The sequence below is a fragment of the Cervus elaphus genome, chromosome 12 (genome assembly GCF_910594005.1).
Source record: "Cervus elaphus chromosome 12, mCerEla1.1, whole genome shotgun sequence".
NCBI lineage: Eukaryota > Metazoa > Chordata > Mammalia > Artiodactyla > Cervidae > Cervus > Cervus elaphus.
Window position 1 is genome coordinate 91190638 of NC_057826.1, and position 23027 is coordinate 91213664.

Genomic DNA, 23027 nt, shown 5'->3' on the forward strand with positions numbered 1-23027 from the left:
TGGCTTTGCAGATGATGCGTTTTTTACAGATTGTTCGTGGCAGCTCTGCATCATGCAAGTCTTTTGGCACCATTTTTCCAGCAGCATTTGTTCACTTTGTGTTTCTGTCACATGGTGGTAATTCTTGTAATATTTCACAGCCTCCAACAGCAAAAAGAATGACTGCCTAAAGGCTCAGCTAATGGTTAATATTTTTCTAGCAATAAAGTGTTTTACAATTAAGGTACATACTTTGTCTTTTAGACATGATACTATTGCACGTTTAATAGATGACAGTATAATGTTAACAACTATTTTCAGTTCAGTCACTCAGTCATGTCCGACTCTTTGCGACCCCATGCACTGCAGCATGCTGGGCTTCCCTGTCCATCACCAACTTCTGGAGTCTGCTCAAACTCATGTCCATTGAGTCAGTGATGCCATCCAACCATCTCATCCTCTGTCGTCCCCTTCTCCTCCTGCCTTCAATCTTTCCCAGCATCAGGGTCTTTTCCAATGAGTCAGTTCTTCACATCAGGTGGCCAAAGTATTGGAGTTTCAGCTTTAGCATCAGTCCTTCCAATGAATAGTCAGGACTGATTTCCTTTAGGATGGACTGGTTTGATCTCCTTGCTGTCCAAGTAAGTCTTAAAGAGTCTTCTCTAACACCACAATTCAAAAGCATCAGTTCTTTGGTGCTCAGTCTTCTTTATAGTCCAACTCTCACATCCATACATGACTACTGGAAAAACCATAGTTTTGGCTAAAGGAATCTTTGTCAGAAAAGTAATGTCTCTGCTTTTTAATATGCTGTCTAGGTTGGTCACAGCTTTTCTTCCAAGGGGCAAGCATCTTTTAATTTCATGGCTGCAGTCACCATCTGCAGAGATTTTGGAGCCCAAGAAAATAAAGTCTGTCACTGTTTCCATTGTTTCCCCATCTATTTGCCATGAAGTGATGGGACTGGATGCCATGATCTTAGTTTTTTGAATGTTGAGTTTTAAGCCAGCTTTTTCACTACTATTATACGCACTGGGAAATTAAAAAATTTGTGTGACTTGCTTTACTGTGATAATTGCTTTGTTTTGGTCAAGAACCAAACCCAAAATATCCCCACGCTATGCCTGTGTTATTAAAGCATATTATTGTTGTCTTAGAGTAGTAGGAGCCCTGTGAGTTGAATATACACTGCTTTATTGGCTTATCGCCACATGGGTATTATAAAATACTAGAAAAATAATATAATGTCTTAATAAAACCAAATCCCTACCTTACTAGGATTTATAGTTTAACTTCTCAGCTCACCACTTGATCACCAGTAATCTTGTTTGTAGTGGTAAAGACCTCGCCTGCCAATGCAGGAGGCGTAAGAGTGTGGGTTTGATCCCTGGATCAGGAGGATCCCCAGGAGGAGGGCATGGCAACCCAATCCAGTATTCTTGCCTGGAGAATCCCATGAACAGAAGGGCCAGGCAGGCTACAGTCCATAGGGTTGCAAAGAACCAGACACTACTGAAGTGACTTAGCATGCACGCACACTTGTTGTGAAATACTGAAATCAGGGCTAAAAAGGACCTTTTGCATGTTAATGGAAATAATCACCTGTTACTGCACTTCCCCTTCCCTTTGCACATTAACTTTGAGTACTGCACTGTAAGTAGTCACAGTATTGCCCTGTTTATTAGTAAGAGATAGCAGAAACCTTTGAGAAAGTCAGTTAGAAAGCTTTCAAAAGACCTTAAGTTGCCATTGGTGAGCTTTTCGTGATTTGGATTTTCCAAATTACCAGATGCCAAGTAGTTAGCAGTACTTAGATCTTTATTTTATGAAACTCCTTTCACTAAGCCTTGCTTGATTTGTGGACTGGCAGGGCTTTTAGGGGCAGTTATGTATTTGGAAATAAGCAAAAATAATCTTAGTATGATAAAATGGAAGGAGCCTTGGACTAGAAAACAGGACATCCATGCCCTTTCCAACAATATGTTCTGTGATTCTGTGTATTAAGTTGCTACTTCTGGATTATTGAGCTTATAGTAAGTTTATTTCACAAGTAATCAGTATTTTTTAACAAGCTGTTTTTTGCATCTGGAATTCTCTGCTGTTCCCCCTTCCCCTGCTCTCCTGTCTCTTCTGCTACTTTATCCTGTACACTACTGCTCCCGTTTCTCCTCCTCTACCCTCTACACCTTGTCCTTGACCATGGAAAAACATAAAACATGTTGGTAAGACCTATGTGGAGGAAAGATGTTGGCCAGAAATACTCCCCAAGTGGGGAGGTAAAGCAGATGAGAATATTTTCCCAATTAGCATATGTGTTATGAATTACTATATAGAAATTACATATATTTTATAAGGGAAAAGTTAACATTAATAAACAAGTTTTGTGCCAACACATATGGTAATTCTAAATCTAACACATGAATTCTTTAATTTTTGCTGACAAAAGTGATCATTATAACATATGTTACAGAAGTTGTGGTTATCCTAAAATCATTTCATGATTTAGCTATAAAAAATGTACTTAGCACTGTATGCTTAATAAGTGAAATGTGATGGAATGTTGAATCTGATTATTCTAGTAATACAAGGGATTTTGTAAATGTACTCGTTGATTATAAACATACTATTTGAAGGCCACTTTCTTAGCTGTTGACTGTTGGCTCATTTATTTGCTGCCAGGGAGTTCACCCAGGCTTCTTAAATTTACATTGAGGAAAAATGCCAATTTTGTATTCCATTTGAGCTAGTCATCTTGTAAATGGCGATGATGATTATCTTAAGGGGTCCCTGGTAAATAAGTTCGCCATAATAGTACAAATATTCAAAGAGCATTTTCTACCCTTAATAAATCAATAAAGCCTTCGAGAGATCTTACTGACTTCACAAAGTCACTTTCACATGCAAGTGTGATATAGCAAATTGTGTGAGCTTTATTGTTACCATCCCCTTTGAAGAAATGACTAATATAAATCTGAAAATGTTTTTGATCTAATCCATTAAGAAAATAGTTTAACTTTTGTTTTATATGTTTTTGAAGGGATCAGTGCTTTGATTGAAATACCTAAGAACTGTGTTGTGGCAGCAGTTGGCAAAGAACTGAGTGAGTATGATTTTTTCCCCCTTTATTTCTTCTTTTTTAAAATTTTAAACTAGCCTTGTGTAAACATTTTAGAAAGACTAATTCAGTTTTTTATTTAAAGGACACCTTTCCCTGCCCCAGTCTTGGCCTCCTGGGATTATTGAAGTGATATGGAGCCTGAGACATTTTCAAGATGTTAGGTCGGTTCTTGCACCATACTTGGTCTAGCATAGGCAAGTGGGCAAGGTAACCCCACTCCTCTGTTGCTGGAGAGGGCAATTTACATTCCACAGTCCTCTCTGTTGATGACCCACCCTCACTCACTCACTCAGCAAAAACTTTAACATACGTAAAACAACTACCAACATTCTAAAAACTAAAAACAAGCTGGGTTTGGAAGAGGATTGTTATGAGAGTTCAGTAAGATAGGAGCTGTGGCGTTTTTGCCTGAGGAAACCAGCGTAGGGCCCATTATATTGGAAGGTGGGAGTTTAAACCATTTCCCTCAGATTAGTGGGATGGCAGAAGGAGGGCGAACAAGAGGAATGTTGTAAATGTACTAACTGATTATAAAAATGCCATTTGAAGGCCAGTCTCTTAACCGTTGACTATTGGCTCACTCATTTACTGCCAGGAGTCTGCAGTTTTAAAAAAGAAAAGACAAGCCTATTATGCTCATTACCTTATGGATAAAAATCGTGTGCTGAGAAGTGATGGAGTTGCTTTTTAAAACCTGCTTTTTTCTTGAGGAATTTGTCTAATGAAGCCCCGAGGGCATTTGATATTACTTGTGCTGCTACTTCTAGAGACCAGTCTCGAGACTGACTGTGATCATCAGTTTGCATGTTTGCAAATGCCAGTGAGAAATGAGCTAATGGTTTACCATTTGTAAGCTGCTATCTGCAGGCTATGCTGCTTTGCAGTCAAGTTTTTCTTTCTTCAACTGAACTTTCCCTATGTAGTCATGTCTGAGAAGTAATTTTCTAGATCCAATGCTTATGCTTTCTTTTCATAAAGCAGCTTCTAAAGATAAAATGTAGTGTTTTTTTCTTTTTTTTTTCCTTGCAGAAATTCAGTTTTCCCATGTTCTTTATTGTGCTGGAAAGATGTTTCACTTTTCCCTGCTGTTTTCCTCTTGTTGCTAATCAATTGCTTGTGTTTTGCTGGTTTTACTCTAATTCGGTGGTTTTCAAAATGTAGTGTGCATGAGGATGACCTGAAGGACTTGTTAAGAACGCAAAATACTGGGCCTTACTCCCAGAGTTTCTAGTTCACTAGCTTTGGAGTGGGGCCTGAGTGTCTGCATTCTAACATGTGCTGGGAGTGCTGAGGTGGTTGGTCTGGGGCCATTCTTTGGGGGCGGCTGCTCTAAATATTTTGATCCACTTCTTTCCATCTCACTAGTGTTGTTCTGTTCAGGTACTCATCTCTTTTGCCTGGTTGGTCTGTTGTGATAGTCTCCTGACTTATTTTCGTTCCTCTACTCTATTTATTTTTTTGAATGTGTACTTAACAATGCTCAAACTATATTTTAGCCATTGCTGTTGTCTGGAGAACACATTGAAAGTATAAATATTTATGAAAGATTATTGTATTCAGATAATGATGAAGTACTAGTAAAATGTCTAAATATATGTAATGTGGCATGTCCAAAGGGCTTCCCAGGTGGCTCAGTGGTAAAGAATCTGCCTGCCAATGCATGACACGCAGGAGGCCCAGGCTGGATCCCTGGGTCAGGAAGATCCCCTATAGAAGAAAATGACAGTCCACTCCAGTATACCTGCCCGGAGAAGCCCATAGACAGAGGAGCCCGGCAGGCCACAGCCCACGGGGTCACAAAAGAGAGTCAGACATGATTGAGCCTGCATGCCCGGAGTGTCCAAATACAATCACCCCATGATAGAGTTAGTAGCAAGTAAAATAAAATCTCTTTAAGCATATGCCTATTCAGCACGCCTGCATGCTTAGTCGTGTCTGACGCTCCGCAAACCCCTGGACTGCAGCCCGCCAGGCTCCTCCACCCTGGTCCATGAGGGCTCTCCAGGCAAGAATACTGGAGCAGGTTGCCGCTTCCCTTTTCAGGGGATTTCCTTGACCCAGAGATTGAACCTGTACCTCCTGTGTCTTCTGCATTGCAGGCGGATTCCCCACCTGCTGAGCCATCAGGGAAGCCCTTACATTTCTAATTTATGTGACTATTTGCATATATTTAAGATACTTGCAAATTGTTGCACAAATATTGTGACTGAATCCATATCAAAATTTGGATACCAATGAAATTAATCCACCATTATATAGCCTGCTTGGTTGGCTGGTTAGGTATGGCCGTTCCCTTCTCTGTTTTAGTGCTTCTCAAATGCTTTCTCCTCTAGTTCAGTGCTTCTGGATACATTCTCTATCAGATGATAGAGGGATCCATCTAATGCAGGCTTCAGAGCGTCAGTGGCTTCCTGTTGCCTACATCAGTTATTTCTGGACTCTCAAGTTTCTGACTAGTACCAAAGTCAGACTTGTGGAGATCAACATAGAGTTGCCAATTTTTGTTTTGTTTAGTGAAAACATTGAAAACCCCAAACTGGAAACAAAATAAGCTACCATTTACCACCCTCATTTTGAAAAAATAACTTTTTAACAACAAAATATGAAGAAGATGACCTCAGGAAAAAAGTATAGGGTTTTAAATTGAATACATTTAGATTTATTAAAAAAACAAACAAACTTATGTAGCCTTATTTTTTCTCGCCTTTTTGCTCCAGATGAAAGAAATCTTTGCCCTAGGGGTGAATGTAAGGTCACCAGTTGCCTACAAGATGAAGTCCAGGCCTTTTAGCATATCAAATCATGCCTTCCATGATCTCCCCCTGCTTCCCTCGAGTCTTGTCTCACTGCTGCTAATCCTCGTTTCCCTGAGCCCCCAGCCCGAGCTTGTTCTCTCCTCTGTGCCGTCCTTTCTCTCGTCACCCGTGTTGGACTTGACCACATAGTTCATTGTCCTCTTTAATCTGGCTCAGTACTGCTTACTCTTTAAGAGCGCAGCTCTAGTATTTCTTTTTTCAAGGATGAAGTCCTGCTTTCCTTACACCGCCCCTCCCAGGGGTTTTACCTGTGTGCTCTCATAATCTCACGTCTGTCATTTAACTTACTGCTCTGAAAACTTAACGTTTGCCTTTTGGTCTCTCTTTGTCGCGCCCCTTCAGAATATTGGTGCCTTGGTGACTGAAACTTTCTTAATCTTTCTCCTAACAAATAAAGAGGCTTTTATTGAATGAATTAGTGAATTCATTCAAATAGTAATAAAAATAACATTGATGCCTCAACAGAAATTAGAATATCATCTAAAAAAGGGAAGAAATTAAAGTTGGTTTTATTCAAAATAATTTATAAAAAATACAAATATTCTTAAAAATGAGGATTTCCATTTTACTTAGCCTTAAAATAGGGCTTCCCTGGTGGTTCAGATGCTAAGGAATCCTCCTGCAGTGTGGGAGACTTGGGTTCTATCCCTGGGTTGGGAAGATCCCCTGAAGGGAATGCCTACCCACTCCAGAATACTGGAGAATTCCATAGACAGAGGATCCTGGTAGGCTACAGTCCATGGGGTTGCAAAGAGTTGGACACCACTGAGTGACTTTCACTTTAACTTTTTCATGAAGTAAATATGTAGTGCCATTTTCCTTACGAAAAGTAAGTTTTATTCCTCTAAATGTACTATGTTTTCTATTTCTAAGACTAGGCTTGTGCCCCTGTCCCTCTCTTTTTCTAACGTGAATCTTCTCAACAGGAAATAAAACTTCTGTGTGCACTGTCTGCAGTTACTTTGAGGCTTTTATTAGCTGGGCAGTACTATCATCACTCTGAGTACTTATCCTGCTTCAGAAGTTCAAGATTTTTCTGTCAGCCCTTTTTTAGAAGTGACCATTGCTTTTCTTTTATCTTCTAATTAATGTTTATTTCCTTGAAGTTATTACGTCTGTGACCCTTGTGAATACTTGACTATAGAGACTATATTTATGAACTTAACAGTTTCACATTATCTTTAGTACTTTGTAGTTTTTTGGTCAGGATTTCAGTCTGTTCTGGATTAAATACTGGATTAAACAGTATAGTACCTTGCTTGTTATTCTGTAATCTCAATTGCAGCATCATTTGGTAGTATTCCAACTAAAGTAGAATTTTCCCTCTACTTTGCTAGGTGTCAGAAAGAGACCCCTTTGTATTGACGGAAAGACCTTCATCTGACAACCACAGTTTCAATGTGAATGGCTGTCAGTATTAAATAACCTTTGTAGAGGTTTGTCATTTGGTAAAATGTGCGCAGAGACAGAAGGAAATGTGGTGTGACCTGTTTTCCAGAGAGAAGTGTGAGAAAGAAGAGAAATTTAGTAATAAGCCATCACTTGGGAGGAATATGACCTCTGGGACACTAGTTTTTCCAAGCTGTGAGCATCCACAGCACTCGGTGCTGGGGCCTGTTACAGCACTGACTGCACTGATTCTGGGCTGGTTTATGAGTCCCACTCCCACTCTCGATGAGTATTTCAGGGCAGTAACTGGAACCTAGTCACATATAAGATCTAAGTTCCTGGAGCATCGTAATAAGTGTTCAGTAAATGTTTGTTTATTGATCTTTCCAGTTAATTTGATTTTGAGTTTTCCATATTGATTAATGTTAGGATTAATACAAGTTTATATAAACTGTTTGTTAACCTCAGCTGAGTAAAGCAACACTATAGTCCAAAAGAACTGTATAACTCACAAAATTACAAGGCATATCCTCTCAGAGAGATTGTAATTTAATGCTGTAAGCTTAGATACCAAGACAAGTAAATAAATAAGTAAAAACTGCTGAAGTCTTCACCAGTTTGAGGTTAAGCACAAATTTATAGCTTATTTTGCAGCAATACTTACTGGCCTGGCATGGGGAGAGAAGGGTAATGGTTGGGGGTGATTCAGGGATCCGGACCAGCGCTGGCTAGGGAGAGAGTAAGGTGGGAGAGCTGGTCATGCACTGAAGGCTTAGGGAGGATGGGACTTAATGGCTGGTAGGGGTTTAGAAGAGTTTTAATAAAGGAACAGAGTTCTGAGGTCACACTCGGGATTTTAGTAGATCATTGCAAACATCCAAGGATTTGAAAGAAAGAAAGTAGCATGAACAAGACTGTCTTTGGAGATGGGTTTTTTCAGTATTTAGGTATTTGTCACTTAGTGAAATATTAGTTTTTTAAGCAGAAATGGAACTTTATCTTCTTTGACTATTTTAATAAAATTATATTGGTCTTTTCATTTAGTAATTTTCAGGTTGGTAGCACCCACAGAGGGATCACTAGGATGGGATATTCTTGAAGTTAAGCGCCTCCTTGATCACCAAGATAATATTCTCTCACTGCTTAATGTCAATGGTAAGCTCATTGTGTCCATGTTTATATTATGTAAAATTTTTTACTTGTTAACCTGTTTTGAGCTTTAGTCTTGTTCTGTCATAGGATTCTAGAATTACCATCATGAAAATGATGCTGTTAATAAGGAGAGGTGGGCAGTCTTATTTTCTGAGGTTTAAACTAGTAGAATTCATCAAGTTTCATAGATTGGAAGGTCTTAGAGTTAGGCACGGGGGAAGGATGGAGTTGGGCAGAGAAAAGGGGTGATGGAGGAGACAGCATACTTACCTCAGGGGTTACTTGGCAGCTGTGGGATGATTGTCATAGGCTATCAATACTAATGCTTGGTAGCATTTTGGCTTTGGGGGCAAATGGTTCTGGCTCTTTTCTCTTTTGAAGGTCACACAGGACGAAATTATATACCACTCTATTTACAGTAGAATGAGCTGGATTCAGTCCGTCATTGAAAAGCCAGAGAATAACACCAAACTAAAGGTGTCCAGAAATGGATCATACCTGCCCTTCCTCATGGCTGTGTGTTTTGGTTTGCCAGACTTTGTATTTGGCTTTATCATGATTTTAATGAGTATCTCCTGTGAGATGAACCTGACATCAGATGACAGGATAGAATCACAAACCACAAATCCTGGGATTTAGCTACTTTACTTTCAAATAAACTGATACCTTATATCATTAGGGCTCTCCTGGGTGGTCTGGGCTCTGAGGTCAGATGGAGGACTCCTGGGTGGCTTCAGTTTGATAGTCTGGAGGAGACTGTGCATATGTTGTAGGGGGAATCCACTGCACCCCCTGACCTAGGCTGGCTCTTTCTGAGCAATACTTTGTAGAAACATGAGGCAGAGGGAAGGGACACAAGCAGTACTAAGTGTAATCTCCATTTGTAGGCCGTCAGTTGCATTTTAAGTTACATCAGTGAGAAGGGCCCTCCCAACTCCAGAATCTTCCTCTCTAATAGCCACTTACTTGTCTAACCCAACCGCAAGTCTTCCTGAGGACTAGATTATCTGTATGATAGAAATAACAATGTTAGGAGCACCCCTTTTGTCTTTTTCTGGGGACTTTTTTCCCTTTAGCCATGATGGCAGCCCACAAGGCAAGTTCCTGTTTGGAAGTCCCTCTGACACTGAGCCAGAAGCCCCAGGGCGGGAGCTGTTGGGAGGAGCACAGCGGTGTTCTGGCCGTTACAGTGGTCACACCTGGTTGTCCCGCGTTAGCACTGAAGTACTGGGACCAGGACCCGGCATGTTTCCTTAAGGAAGCTGAGGAGATGTCACTGAGGGAGCCTCCGCTTCATGGCACTTCTCTGCACATCTCTGTGATGTACAGAGATACTTAGAACAGTTTAATTAAGAATGCTCTCGTCAAGTCTTTCTTTGCCAACATCTTAAGTAAAGGAGAAGGGAAAGCTAAGGCACAAAATAATTTGTTAATAGAAATGACAGAAAACCCCTAGTACTTTTTACTTTTATGACTATAAAATTATACTACAGAACGTTAGCAAGCCAAAAGCATATTTAGGAATCATTTATGGATGAGTAGTCTGGTAAAATTTGAGAATGGTTATTGTGACAGTCTCTCATAATAGATGTCTGCCATGCTGCAGATTTTAGCCATCCTGAAATGGTTATGTTGTACGACTCCCAGTTCCACCCTCAGCCCTGCTGCTTTATCCCCACCAGTTGCCAGTCAAAGATATGGCCAGTTACTGGGTTTAGAACTCACAGGGAAAGTGCATTTCAGTGAGTTGGCGCTAGGACAACCTTAGCAGAACGTTTGTTTGTAGCAGAACTCCCACAAATGTGGATAATGAATACCGGGTTTGCCCAAGAGCTCTGAATGCCTCTGTAGAGATTGTCTAAGACCAACATACAAGATAACCTTGCTTCTCTCTTCTGGCAGAAGGCTCTAGGTGCTGCTGCTTTATTTTATTCCTTTTCGTGTTTTATGCTGACAGCATGATATGGTAGTCACAAAGTATTAGTACTTCTGAGGGATGGGTAGACAGGTTTCAGGTGAGATTTTCATACTAAATGACTTCTGATACTTGCCTGAGGATCAAAGTCCATCCACATACAATACATCATTGAGGTTGTTTGGTGTGAAACATTTGGAATGGGATAATTCACACAGCAATAAACTGCACTGACTCAGGTCAGTGTCAGCATTTTGTTTCTAGTGAAAAATTATAACTGGGCTCAAGTACTTTGCTTCTGTTGCCTAGATGAATTACAGACACTTGGCAGAGATCAGAGCAGGCAGCTGTGTGGTCTCAGTAGGTTAGCTCTGTTATGATGACACATGCAGAGTTGGAGTCAAGAAGAATCTTCACTTGTTAATGTCTCTGGTTCTTTTGTAGTTTGAGTGAAATTGGAAAGAGGAGGGAAAGGGATGGAAAAGAAGGTCATGGAAAGATTACTGCTGTCTTAACTTTCCCACTAGTAGACCTAGAAGCCTGCTTTCTCTCCACAGATGAGAAATGAACTTAATTCTTCACAGATAGAATTCCAGAGAGTCTGCTAATAAACTATGGAAACTGGACTTGGAACCAAGGAAAAATACTATTTACCTGTATAATTGCTGATAATTCTTTATTTTTTGAAGAGATTGTTCATCTAGTTATTAGAAATTTCTGTCCTGGTTTATTTGATAAATGAGATAATTAAATCATAATTACTCATCCATGTAGTCCTAAATTACAAGTAACTGGATGTTTTAATACCATTAATATGAAATAATACCAGGGGCTCAAAATAATACCAGGGACTCAAAAGATAACATTCAGTGTCTTTAAAATGGCTACACATTTATTATTTAATTTTATTTCTACAGTCATCTTCATTTAATGCCTAAGAAATCCAAGATAGAAAAAGATTAAATGACTTTCTAAAGGCCAACCACATGGCTAGTAACAGGCTGAGTCAAAATTAAAACTTGAGTTTCTAGACTCACAGTACACTGTTGTGCTCCACCTTCTTCTAAATATAAAGGAATTAAATCACATTTCTTTATGATAGTTTTTAGTCTTAGTGGTTGTACATTTTCCTTAAATATATAATTTGTGAAGTGTCTTAGCCCACGAATTTCATTTTCATTAAACATTTTAAAAACTTGTTATTGTGCAAGTAATACATAGTCATAATAGAAAAATGAGGAAATAGAAACATAAAAAATGTAAAAATGAAAATGAAAATCATTCATATAGTATTAAGTACAGGTTCATGTCCTTCTAGGTGTTTTTCTGGGCATATATACATATGGTGTGCTTTTTGTAACAGCATATCATGAATGTATTTCTGTATTAATATAACATACTTTTACAACTTAATTTTTGATAACAGCATTACTGTTTCATTTCATGAATGTCTTATTTATTTATTCAGTCCCCAATTAGTTGTTTCAAATATCTTTAGACAGTCATTGGTCATGTGTGTGTGATGAAGTTCCCATAAAAATTCCAACAGTTTGGGGTTCAGAGAGCTTCAGGGTTGCTGAACATGTGGCGGTGCTGGGAGAATGGCCTGCCTGGAGAGGGTGTGGGTGCTCTGAGATGCCTCCCACACACCTTGCCCTGTGCATCTCCTCCCTCTGGAGGTTCATCTGTCTTTTGGCATACCCGTATGATAAAGTGGTGAACAGTAGGTAGATTGTTTTCCTGAGTTTTGTGAGCTGCTCTAGCATATTAACTGAACCTGAGGAGGGGATGTGGGACTCTTCAACTTACAGCCAGTTAGAAACACAGGTAACAACCTGGATTTGCTATTAGTATCTGGAGTGAGAGAAGTCCTGCAGGACCAAGTCCTTAGCCTGTGGGAACTGACACTATTTCCAGGTAGATAGTGCCAAAGCTGAGTTAAATTGTAGGGATATTCAGCTGGTATCACATAATTGCTTGCTGTGGGGAAAACCCCCACACATCTGGTTTCAGGCATGTTGTGAGTGTGGGAGTAAAGGAGAAACAGAGTGTAACTTTTTCTTAACTGTATATGATCCAAGGTAAAATTCCTTTGTGTTTGTTCCCCAAATACTTAACCAAGTATTCCAGCATGAGTTATTTCTTTCTTCATTGAATTGAAAAGCAGTTGTTATTATTATTATTATTACTAAATGTGTAAGTAAACTTGAGTTTATTTCTGGTCTTTCTGTTCTGTTAATCTTCCTATTTGGCTTGTTGAGTTACCTGCCTGTTGTTAATACTGTGATTTTATAGAGCAATACTACTAGGCAGTTCATTCATTTTTACTGTAGCCTAGGTAAATGATCAATAAAGAGACATATGAACTCTGCCTAGATGTGAGTTTTGTATCTGGCTCCCATGTCGGGGAACTCATCGTCTGGGACACCCTGGGCTGGACCGTGCAGGCCTGCGAACGCAACTTCTGGGACCCATCTCCGCAGCTGGATGCTCAGCGGGAAATAAAACTCTGTCAAAAGCCAAATGACGTTTCTATTCGTCATCTCACATGGGATGAAGAGGTAAAAAAAGTTGAGAAAATTTCCATAATCTTAACATCTTTTACTAAACTCAGTTTCTAATTGGGAAAATTTAATCTCATGATATAGAAAGGTGTCATTCCTTGCATCCAAGTTGTGCTTTAAAATGTTTTGATGTATTGGAAAGATTACATCATTTGCTTTAAAAAAAAAAAAACATTTTAATCTTTTATCACCTCCTTGCCTCTTATCTGGCCACAGATTTTAGAACCCATTGAAGTTTTGAGCCGTATTAAATATTCCCATAGGATCTGAGGATAAGACTTAAAATTGTTTTAAGGAACACTTTGAGAAAGAATCCTTTTCAAGATTCTGGTGCATTTCCTGGAGAAGTGAAGGAAATTTAAAACTTCAGGAATGCCTTTCTTTTAGTCTTCTAGCATCCTGGGGCAAGATGATTGTGTGAGAATTACAGATTTCAGTCCTTCAGGCCAGTTGCTGTTGAAGCACTTTACATCTTTTTTTGCAGTAAGAGATTAGTACCAATGGATTTCTGAATCTTGGCTCTGATCTGAACATCTCTTCTTTTAGCTTTAGGAGCTCAGAAAACATGTTTAAAATGGGATTATGTTTCTAAATCTAATCACAAGAAATGTTTGAGTTGTAAACTTCAAGGAAAGGGGCTGGAGGAGGCTGTTACCTCACTTTATTTTGTGTCCCCCTATACTGTTTAAATCTGATAATTGTATGCTTTTTAATTTTTATTTTAAAAATGAGTGATAGTGTTCTGGACGGGGAGAGCGTGGTCCACTTTTTTTTTTTGGCTTTCTTTGAACCTCTTTTACTTTAAAAACCAAACCAAAATAGAATAGAGTAAGAATAGGTAAAGAACTTTGTTGTACCTAAAGATTAAGTTTCTTTATATTCTAACTTTACTTTGGGGGAAAAAAAGAGTAAATATATATGATAAAAACAATAACCTCAGGAAAGATAGAAACTAAATTTCTAAGAGTTGTAGCCCTAAAAATTATAATTTTAATTTGATACCTTTTTCTTATTGTAGTAAAAATTAGTGCTTAAAGTTTTTTCATTTTGCATTCTCTTTAATTTTAAAATTTTTGATGGATGTTTATTAAATGCTTCATAAAGCATTACTCAGTTTTCCCTCATTTTCTTTCTTTTATAAGAGTTTTTTTTCTTTCTACAAGGGGGTCAGTTATTGTTAATGACAAGTGATTGATAGAGTGATTCTGTTGAGTAAATACTGCCCCAAAGCTTATTAATTCTCTAGTTGTATTTATAATTTTGTAGTTTGGATAAAGCATTTGAACTCTGCATAGATTTCCTGGTCCATATAAGCTCGTTTCTGGGGTTTCTTTGCATTGAATGTTTCCCGGGGCTCTAGATTTTAGCAAGCTGGCCAGCTGTTTTTATTTTTGTGCCTGGCACTGGCCCTTAGCTAGCATTGCTGTGTGCAGAACACCAGTCCTGAGGGTCAAGGGAGTCATTCCAGATTTAGACTCTGGTAAGCCTTGGAGGCATGTTTGGTCGAGATACTATAGGTCTGAGTTGGCATTATAGCCTTTGAGGCTGCATGAGAAGTGTTCTATGGTGAGAACAGGAAGGGAAAAGGATTTTTGAAAGGTCTGTCTCACTGGCATATCTACTGAGTAAGAATAAATGATTCTTAGATGAGAGCCACCAGAAGTCTAGTGACTTGCAAAATAGGTTCAGAAGCTATGTGGTATGGTATGAGGCAGGAGTAAGGAACTGGAGTCACATGATCTGAATTCCAAAACCACCTCTCATGTCTTAATTTTTTGTGTGACTTTTTATTTTGACTTGTTATTCTGCAAAATAGCTTTTCCTTCATTAATGAGATGTTGTGAAGCTGAAGTAAGATAAATATTGGTGAAAGTACTTTCAAAAGATTAAAGCTGTTTTAGTAGAAAGGAAAAATGGAAATTTAGTAGAACTGGAAAAAATGTTTTTGTGAAACCAATATATATATATATCTCTGCCACTCTAGCATATGCTATTTTGTATACTTCATAGTTCTTGTGATGCTTAAGATGTAGAGCCCAAGTAATGTTGCTCACATTTTTCAGGCAGAAGCAGCTAAGTAGTTTCCCAACAATACAGTATTGTGTGAATGAAAAGCCAGGTTGTACCCCAGCAGCTCCACCACTACCGCACCAGTCTTCAGCCCCTGCTCTAGCTGTCCCGTTTCAGTAAGGAAGGCAAGGATGCTGCGGGGTGTAACACATAGAGTTCGTTCTGTATTAGCAGTCGTGTCCTTCGACCTTCTAAATGCTGAGCTTTCCTTTGTGCTTTGATGTTTTTGGACTTTAGAGGGCAGTACAGTAATTTGGGCTGAAGGCTAGGACTAAGGAAGGTAACAATGACTTTGTGATCTCACACCAAGGCTGGAAATCTGTTACAGCGGGTAGTGGTGTTAGTTTTATGTGCATTTCTGACCTTTTACCTCCCCCAGAATGTATTTGTTGCAGTTGGAAGGGGTTTATATGTGTATAACCTTCAGATGAAGCGTGTGATTGCCTGCCAGAAAACTGCTCATGACTCCAGTGTCCTGCACGTTGTGAGACTCCCAAACAGGTACACGTTTCCATCTGTTCTATAACAGGTAGAAGAAATGCATAGTTCCCAGGGCACCAGTATAATTGCTCAAGGGGCAAGTCACCTGGCTCTGTTGCTTGACCAACAGGTTCTTTTGAAAATGGAGAATACCCCATGGCTATCTCTAACACAAGAGTTTGTGGCAATATATTACAAAATTTACAAACAGCAGGGTTCAAACAAATTATACTGAATTTAACTGTAAGAAGAGAGAATTTAAAATTTGGTATTTATTTTCATAGAAGACTTTTGGACACTGTGTTCTAATTTTTTAATATTTTCCACAAAGCCACCTTTTTGTTGGTAGTGTTTATGGCCAGATTAAATGGTAGTCTCTTTGTTGGCTGAGGCTAGTAACTGAGGGCTTTTCTCTCAGGGCAGATTTGGCCATTGAGTTTCTAGGGATGAATTATATGAAGGAAATGGTGGTATTTTCTGGACGTCCCTAGTTGCTCAGCTAGTAAAGAATCTGCCTGCAACGTGGGAGGCCTGGGGTGGATCCCTGGGTTGGGAAGATCCCCTTGAGGAGGGCATGGCAACCCACTCCAGTATTCTGGCCTGGAGAATCCCATGGACAGAGGAACCTAGTGGGCTGCAGTCTGTGGGGTTGCAGAGAGCTGGACATGACTGGGCAACTAAGCACAGCACAGCAGTACTGACTCTGCAGAATGCTTTCAGAGTGGGAGGTGAGAGAAAGGAATGGGGCTTCTCAGGATGTTGTGAGAGTGTGATTCATAACCTCTTTTCCTGCATGCATTTTTAAAAATGGAAGTGATACATGTTTGTAGCATTTGAGCCAGTCTCACACTATAATGCATGCCTTTCCTGAAGACTGTTTCACTTTGCATTGTAAAGCCATGTTAAATTGTGATTTTTTAATCAGCTCTTTCCAAGAGCTGGAAGAAAGCAGTTAAAGGCTGCACTGATTGTTTCCCTCGCACCTTGAGCACTTGCCCTCCATGGTGCGTGCTTTCTTCCGACAGGCAGGTTGTTTCATGCTCAGAAGATGGCAGTGTGCGCGTCTGGGAGCTACGGGAACGACAGCAGCTCTCAGTGGAGCCGGCGCCGGCGGGTGTGTATCTTCTCGCAAAAGGTGGTCTTGCTTTTTTCCCATGTGAAAGACAGACGAAAGGCAGTTACGTGTAACCACAGGAATAATATACAGTGTGCTCCAAATAAGCATGTTTACATGAAGCATTTGGGAATCAGGATGGGGGATTCACATGTTAATATTTACTGCAGGACTGCTTGTTTATTTCAAGTCAGCTAGGATTCTTTGAGGGGAAGCTAACTGATCTGACTCATCAAATGGGCTTCCCCTGGTTGCTCAGATGGTAAAGACTCTGCCTGCAATGCAGAAGACCCAGGTTTGATCCCTAGGTTGGAAAGATCTCCTGGAGAAGGGAATGGCTACCCACTTCAGTATTCTTGCCTGACTGACCAAATGGCCTAATTAGCTATTTATCAATATATTGTAATTATGTCTGGTATATAAACATAATGTGTACCATCAGGCGTCAAAGTTCTTCAGCCTTGAAGCATTAACATTGAACTCAATTTATAAACAAACACTTGTGTGTTTATATCATTAATAATCTCTTGAGCTGTTGATTTTCTGGTGCTTGATTTGAAAAACAAAATCCTGGTTAATTAGCAGCCTTCGCATAAGAAATCAAATGCCAGTACCCTCGGAGTTTCTTCTGGTTATTTGAAGTCATAGGGTATTGTCACATATGTTGCTTTTTGTCTTTCCTTAAATTGTGACCTTCCTGCCCCCACACTGCCATTCAGCCCTTTCATTTCTCTCCACTTTGATTTCCATTGCCTTTTTCTCATGTTAACACACCTTTAGCAGTGCGTGAGTAGGGGCAATAAGAAGAGCTGAGCTACAAACGTGGGTAGCTAAGAGGAAATGAAGCAACATTTAAAAAACCCTAGCATAGTGCCTGGTATCATCTGCTCACTTAGCCCTTGACTAAAATAAGTGAGAAACACCTTTGCATTTAAGTTTTGTTTTTCTGATCTTACATTATTATTGTTAAGGAAAGTGAAAGTCACTCAGTTGTGTCCAACGCTTTGCAACTCCATGGACTATACGGTCCATGGAATTCTCCCGGCCAGAATATTGGAGTGGGTAGCTGTTCCCTTTTCCAGGGGATCTTCCCAACCCAGGGATCGAACCCAGGTCTCCTGCACTGCAGGCGGATTCTTTACCAGCTGAGCCATAAGGGAAGCCTGTTAAGAAAAGAGCATACTAATTTTGAGAATGACTAAAATGGTTGTGTTTTTCTAGGTTTTTTTAACATGTGGGGATTTGGAAGAGTAAATAAACAAGCCAGCCATCCTGTTAAAAAGCAACAAGAAAATGCCACTTCCTGTTCACTAGAGCTTATTGGAGATTTAATTGGACACTCATCATCTGTGGAGGTATTGTTTTTAATAAGCATAGAAGTATCCAGGGGAGTCTTGCTTTTTGCATCTCACTGCTGTTCATTCATTTGGTCTCATAAAACCCTAAACCTTCTCTTATTAGTAAGTTTTTGCTGATTCTAAACATGGAGTGGGATAGGTTTTAGTATGTGCAATAAAGATCTCCCTATACAGAGAAATGATTTGAAGGAGGAATGTCTTGCTTCTAAAAATTGGCTTAATTAACTTTACGTATGAGATGTAGGTAGACGGCTGACAATAAGGACAGTGTTCAATAGAAGAGTAGTAAATACTGTTAAATGGTAGTTAATACAGACAGTACATGGAGAAGTGTGCTTACATATGTAGAGGTAAAGCCTCACAGAATCTAATTCCAGGGGGCATTATCAAATTCATGAATAGAAGTCTGTCTTACCTCATTTTGAAGGATAATAATTAGTTAGCGTTAGTAAAACCCAGTGTCTTGATTACCATCGTGTATATATGAAGACAGGTCAGAATTACAGGGTGCACCCAGTTCTAACTTTAATATTTACTGTCAGCACCATTGCCTGCAATGAAGAGGGAAAAAGACCAGTCGAGGTAGAGAGATAATTTCAACTGGTAACAGTGTCACCGCAGCCCTGAGTGATGAATTTCCTAAATTATGCTTCTCTGTTTCATAGCCAGGGAGGAACAAATTAATTTTTCATTTGAAAGTGCATTTATACTTAAGAGCAGCAGCACACCACCACCTTATTATTGAGCATTTCCTGTATTTCAGGCACTATACTGGACATTAGAGTTTACAAAGGGATATAAAATGTAATCCTTGCTGTCATGGAGCTTATATTTCAGTAGACAGGCACATTATAGGTAGACTTGGTAAGCTGTTAATCTAGGTTGCTTATGATGGACCCAGATTAGTAGCAGAATACTCAGGAATTAGAAGAAAATGGTTAGTGGAAGATAATGGATGGGCCTTGAGCTGAACCTTGATGCTTTGGAGGATTAAGATAGTCTTGTGACCATAAGCTCCCTGATGTTGGGTACTCATGTCTTACTCATTTTTGCATCCCTGTAACAGGTAGCCCAGTTGTTTTCATTTTGTTTTTTAACTTTGGGAGTTGTGCACATGGAATGTAGTAGACAGGAGGGCAAAGACAGAATCTACTTGGTGGCAAGGAGCAGGTTTGCTAGCCTGGAGGTCTGTGTTCCAGTGAATGGACACAGTAGGAGATAAAGCTTTGGGAAAGTAGTTTGTGGTCAGATTATTGAATGTATGGCTAAGCAGTTTGGGCTTTAAACTTTTTTAAAGAGTGGGTTTTAAAAAAAACTATTGAAGGTTTTTAAATGGCATTTTAAAACATTTTTTTAAAAAGGTTTTACATTTGTCATTATATAGAAGTGTCAGATTCTTAGAAATTTGCCTGAGTAGAAGTGTTGACATTTAATTATTTTTTAAAGTATCTCTGGCTTCATTGAGAAAATCTTGGCTCTTTCTTAAATTTTCTCATTTCTTTTTTATTTTTGTCCTGACTCTTTCAGCCTAGTCCTATATACCTGTGTGTACTGAATTCTCACTTGAACATCTCTGTGTACATCAGAGGGATTGAACTCTGATAGTTCCTCCCCTTTCACTACTGCATCATCGGCTAAGACTGTTTCCTGTTACCTTCAGAAATGTATAGGTTATTTCTCAGAAAGCTCACATCCTGTTTCTCTCCTTTATTTCACTCTTTCTCTTGAGGAGCTCATCCTTTTCATAGTTTCATTTATCTCCTCTCTTATACCAGCTCTCTCCATAGGATGCATGCTGCCTTCTTATCAACACTCCATTTTCCTGTTCTTAACTTCCAGCCTGTCCCTTCACTGGGCATGACCTTCCTTTTATTCGGAGAGTTTAATGTTTTGTTAGATTTCTCGGACAATTTCATTCAGTATTGATCTATGTCTCCTTTTTCTGCGGCAAATCATAGCCTGAAGTACATTATTTAGTACCTAATTACATCATCTTTAATTGATACCCTTGCTGTTTCAACTAAGATTCAGTTTTCACAGCTGAATTAGAAGCTTCTTGAGGATAGGGATTATAAGCATATAGATAACACTCAGTAAATGCTTAAGGATTGATTATTCTCTGTTTATATAGAGAGCTAAAGCTACTGTTTATCTTGGAGTACTTGGAATTCAGATATTTTATTGTGGCCATTTTTACATTAATAAGAAGGCCAGCAGAAATGATTAAATGAAGCAGGTTTGTTAGGACTTCTGCTGAAAAAAATCTTAAAACCAATTCTTAAAGAATTAGATAATGGTAAAATTTAGATGACACTTTGGAAATTAAAAAAAAAAAATAGCTGTTATTTATAGCTCTGTAGTTGAGTAGTGTTTACAAAGTTCTGATTATTAAAATATTAGATATGGGTCTGGCATTTGTTATTTGTATGTGATTATCAGCCACACTTAAATTTCTCATGAAAGATATGGAGTTTGATAGATCCAAAGACATCTCCAAGGTACACATTTTGGCAAGGACCTACATTAGTCTACTTGGTATTAGCCGCTTCTCTTCTCCTTGAATTTCCTATAATCAGTAATTAATTTTTTTCTACAGATGTTTCTGTACTTTGAAGACCATGGACTAGTGACTTGTTCTGCTGATCACCTCATTATTCTCTGGAAAAATGGAGAACGAGAATCTGGATTACGCAGTTTAAAGTTATTTCAAAAATTAGAGGAGAATGGTGACTTGTATCTGTCTGTCTAGGTTAAGGAATACCTATACATGAACCTTGAACATCAAATATAGGGTAATGCTCTGAAAACCATTACCATATTGATTATTTATTTAATTTTGTTTAATTTTTTTAGGGGGTCTGCAAACCAGCAACAGGTTTGCTTCTTAGTTACTAGTACATCCACCAAAGAATATGGCGCAAGTTTTTTGTTTGACTTTCCACATAAGTTACCTGAAACCATTGTAGGAATGGGTCTAATTTGTTCAGACTTCAGCACAACTGTCTGATGAAGCAGAATTAAATTATACCACAGAATCCTCACAGAGATAAAATTTTTATGCTTTAAATTTTACACCAGAAATTGTATAACCTTATGGCTTAATGAAAAGAATAGTACTCAGAACCTCTCTCCGTCTTTAGTGTTACTATATTGCCTCTAACTAAATTCATCACCAGGAATTAGATTTTTAAAGTTTTACATGTAGTTTCTTTCATTTAGCCTTTCTGGATTTTGAAATACCTGACTTTGTTATTCAAAACTAATATTTTAACTATGTGACCACGTGTCATTCTTTTAAATACTTATTTAAGGAACCTGCTTTAATGGAAATAAATATACATGATAATTACAGAAGATATTTTATGAGAAAAATGAAAACTCCACTGAAGAATAAATAGGATGTAGCATATCTTGAATGTAAACCTTAAGGTATCTAGAAAACTGATGCTTCCCTGGAGGAAATGAAGGTTCCATAATAATTGTCTGTTGTTAAAGTGGTGAGCGCTGTGTTGTAAGCCTCTTAATTTGAATCTAGACCCTGGAAGGAGGTAGAAACAGAAGTAATAGTATTTTTTTTATTCTTTGCTTTTCTTTAGAGCCTGTTTGATTAAGAATTCTTGTGATAAATATCCTTTCTCCTACAAATTCCCCTGGTCTTTAGTAACTACCACTATGCCATGAAGCAAACCTGAATCTCACTGTTTTAACTACAGCTTTTAAAAAAATTTTTGGTGCCGACTTTTAGTGACTGAAGAATAACCACCGTTTGTTTAAATCATTCATTTTTAATTCTATCTGCTAAAATTCCTATAAACTCAAATCAGGAGGAATCTTATTAGGGTGTGTTTCTTCCCTCTAGCCTGAACAGCTGTTTGGTACAAGACCAGCGGCTGGCTGCCCCTCTTATAAATGTTAGAGATGAGAGCTAGATCAGTAAAGAGTTAAGTGTTACCAAAGTGCCTGATTCATCTTACCATTGGCTCAAATATGAAATGCTTGAGACAGGCTTTACTTAACGTAGTTTCTTGCAGTTACCTGAGATTAAATCAGCTTCATCACCCCATCAACCTTAGAGTACTCTTTCTCCCTTTCGGTACTAAAGGATAAAAATTAAAAAGTGTCCCATACATTAAAAAATGGGTGTTTTTAACTGTGGAGTTAAACTGCTGATGAAAGAATCCTATTGAAGTAACTACAAGGGGGCTGATGTGTTAGGACTGATACTTCTCAAAGAACACTTTCTGGGTTTATTCATCACACACACCCCTAACAGAATCCACAGACCCTAATGGAATCTTTGTAAAAAAAATTAACTAGTTTTACCTTTGACAGTTGCTTCCGTTATTAACTACCTGCAAAGTCTGGATGAGCTATGGTCATCTATGCCAGACGAGTGCCATAATGCTTTTAAATGACGAAGCTGAAGCCCAGTCAGGTAAGCCCTTCTAGTTAGCTAGCTCAATTCCCATTATCAGTGAACAGCTTTAAAAAAAAATATGAATGAGAGAGAAGGGCTTATATGATCACCCCTTGAGCAAAACCAAGTAATGTTCACAATCATTGTTTTAATTCACAATGAAAACAGATTTGTGGAGAAATATAAAATTTACATAACCTCCATTTTATAATAGAAAAATTAGCACTGCCTTTTAGCCAAGATAGTGGTTATGGCATAATTGAGTGTTACACAGAGGCACTTCTAATCTCACGCTGAAGTTGGCACATGGGTAGGATTCCTAACCAAGCCAACATGCATTTTGGTCTAAGTGCATCAGGTTATTGATCAGTCATTTTTAGGCTTTTAATTTTTCTCCATAGATGGACTTTGCCCTATTACTAATTAGCTTTTTCTTTGGAGGGTCTGCATTATTAGGTCATGAGTTTATAAAACTCTTTTTGAATTGTATAAGATATTCAATGAATTATAAAGGAATTCATAGATTCTTTGCTTTTCCTGATTTGTTCTGGATTAGTATTAAGTGACAGCAGTCTATTCACAAGGAATGTTAGAAGCCCTAGGTAAGTTTGGGGAGCAAATAGCATAAGTACGTACCACTGTGAGTCCCTCTGTT

The 23027-nt window shown here is 38.7% G+C and overlaps 1 protein-coding gene across 1 annotated transcript in view; it reads left to right on the forward strand.

Moving 5' to 3' along the window:
- The window catches only part of WDR41 (WD repeat domain 41), a 43768-nt gene extending 21497 nt beyond the window's left edge, over positions 1–22271 (forward strand). Inside the window, exons 7-13 of the mRNA XM_043919994.1 lie at positions 3017–3079; positions 8347–8457; positions 12746–12930; positions 15383–15504; positions 16509–16597; positions 17819–17952; positions 20552–22271. Coding sequence (XP_043775929.1) covers positions 3017–3079; positions 8347–8457; positions 12746–12930; positions 15383–15504; positions 16509–16597; positions 17819–17952; positions 20552–20704 — 857 coding nt within the window. The 3' untranslated portion in view covers positions 20705–22271. The remainder of the gene's footprint in view (positions 1–3016; positions 3080–8346; positions 8458–12745; positions 12931–15382; positions 15505–16508; positions 16598–17818; positions 17953–20551) is intronic.
- Positions 22272–23027: the final 756 nt, after the last annotated feature.